The sequence below is a fragment of the Volvox carteri genome (genome assembly GCF_000143455.1).
Source record: "Volvox carteri f. nagariensis unplaced genomic scaffold VOLCAscaffold_26, whole genome shotgun sequence".
Classification (NCBI taxonomy): Eukaryota; Viridiplantae; Chlorophyta; class Chlorophyceae; order Chlamydomonadales; family Volvocaceae; genus Volvox; species Volvox carteri.
This window is the reverse complement of record NW_003307569.1, coordinates 1,347,215-1,349,714: the sequence shown is the minus strand read 5'-3', so window position 1 is coordinate 1,349,714 and position 2,500 is coordinate 1,347,215. Positions and strand designations below refer to the sequence as shown.

The following is a 2,500-nucleotide window of genomic DNA, read 5'->3' as shown; positions in this document are numbered from 1 at the left end:
CTCCATGACGCTCACGCAATTTCCTAATAGTTTTTTATTTACCAAGGTTGTAGCTAGCAGCGCGGCGCAACGGTTTGCGCGATCATCAGGTCATCAGGGAACTCCATAAGCCTCCCCCAGTGCATGCAATTCTCTGGGTCAGACGGTGGACAGCAGCAGCTGCTGGCGCTGCTACGAAACTCGTTGAAAAACGGGCAGCAGGCACTATTCGCTGAAGTGGACAGCAGCAGCTTATTACCAGTCTTCTACAGGCTTGACTAAGGATTGTCGGGTTGGGTATTTAATTTTATGAGAATATTTGCAGGATTTATCAGTGCGTGTGAGAGCTCAAGGGCCCCCCTCTCTCGTTTTGATCCTGCTGTTTGCCGTCGCTAGCTGTCGTAAGGTAGCCTCGGTACAAGATGGTCGTGCGGCGGTATATGTACATGCTTTCCAACTTGTCTAGTTTTAGCTCTATTAGTTTTGGTAGGAGGTAGATGGCAAGGTGGTGATTTGTACATTTGCTCAGTTGGTGGATGGGGTTCAACGCGGGTCTCGGCACGTACGAAGTACGTACACTTCCGTACCTACAACATACGTAGGTAGTGCCGAATAACACAAACTTACATGTAACATTTCGAGAATCATATTTATGCTTCGATCTTTCCTCGTTGGGATGTAAGACCAAAGAAGCTTCCAAGGGTTGCATGAGCAGCAGCCTTGCTAATAGTTACAAGTTTTTTTAATACTAATACTAATACTAATACTAATACTAATACTAATACTAATACTAATACTAATACTAATACTAATACTAATACTAATACTAATACTAATACTAATACTAATACTAATACTAATACTAATACTAATACTAATACTAATACTAATACTAATACTAATACTAATACTAATACTAATACTAATACTAATACTAATACTAATACTAATACTAATACTAATACTAATACTAATACTAATACTAATACTAATACTAATACTAATACTAATACTAATACTAATACTAATACTAATACTAATACTAATACTAATACTAATACTAATACTAATACTAATACTAATACTAATACTAATACTAATACTAATACTAATACTAATACTCCAATACTAGCAGGCTTGCTAATAAAAAATACCCGGGGCAAGGCAACCCTGGTACGTAGGAACAGTCACGGCAAATGATCATGCATGTAGGAGTCTGGCTGTCCAGCATGATTTGGATCGATCAGTACGTGATGAGTTGCGAGGGCAAGGCAGCACCAGCGCTGCTGGAAAGGTGTGAGAGCCTAGGCAAGGCAGCAGCAAGTGCATTGCTGAGGGATGCGTTTTGGTTGCCCATGCAATAGCAGGGCATTAGGTTTCGATGCGGATGTGGAAGAGCTAACAGTAAATGACGAGGAATTGTATGTATTTTGTGCGGACCGAGAGCCCGGTGAAAGCCAGCAGCAGTAATAGTCTTGTGCCCTGCAGCCGCGTAAACACGAACAGCTAAATATTTTGCGCCTAATACCGGATTCCGTACCACGGCAAAGACGCCCGCCTGGGCGGCCCGTATGAAGACGTTCTGGCCGGTTTGAACTGCGATGGCTGTTATCTTCTTATGAACACTTATAACCAAATGCCAAGACGCATTCGTCATTCAAAACGCGATGCTTCACCTGTACGGGAGAAAACGGGAGAAGGTAAGAGTGTCTACGCTATGAAACCACATTTCACCATTTATTGCTCCTTATCAAGCCCCACAGTCGTACGTGCCCAGCCATGCACAGCTGCCAGGCCAGGCCTGACCCGGCCGCAGAGAACTCACCGATGGGGCCCCGGGGCCCGACCTCGGAAGAACCCCCGACAAACTGCAGGTCGCGGACGCTTGTCCACCCTCTCCATATGACATTATCTATATAAAATCTATATATATATATATACATATATATATATAAAAATTTATATAAAAATTTATAATAATAACTATGAAATGGCCTCAGCCCCTAGAACACGTAGTAAATATACATTTTTTATCGTCGCGGGCCTGTTTCGCATACTCAACTTATCCGTGAACGCTCGTGAACGCGAAGGTAGTAAAACATGTAGGATTTAACAATAATCGGAATAATGCAATTTCACATAATTGAATGACAATAAAAAATATATAAGCCAATTTTAGCGCGCAACGCCGCCATGACAACGCCGCATGACAACACCGCCTATTGTTCGAGCTCATCGAGCTAATACAGCAGACCTACCAGCAATGCATTACGGCTTTTCCACCCGACCAGGAAGTCCTGGGCCCGAACAGGTCGCACTGCACTCAATCTGAAGCACGCCGAAGAGAAACCTTACTCTGATAAGTTTTTCATATGTGTGTGAAGTATTTGGGCCTTCGGCTCGTATGGCTAGTCTTACAGGTATGGGGTCACGCGCCCCCAACCATGTAACACACACATACATATGTGTGTGTTACCGAGATCCACGTTGAACATCGCCGTCCGAAAAGCTGCAGCTGACG

At 43.2% G+C, this 2,500-nt stretch overlaps 1 protein-coding gene across 1 annotated transcript; it reads right to left on the bottom strand.

Moving 5' to 3' along the window:
• Positions 1 to 629: 629 nt before the first annotated feature.
• Positions 630 to 1,881, bottom strand: VOLCADRAFT_92546 (uncharacterized protein; the record flags this gene model as incomplete). Its single annotated transcript, XM_002951858.1, has 2 exons — positions 630 to 1,149; positions 1,805 to 1,881. 2 exons carry the CDS (start codon positions 1,879 to 1,881, stop codon positions 630 to 632), a joined length of 597 nt encoding a protein of 198 aa, XP_002951904.1.
• Between the last annotated feature and the right edge of the window lie 619 nt (positions 1,882 to 2,500).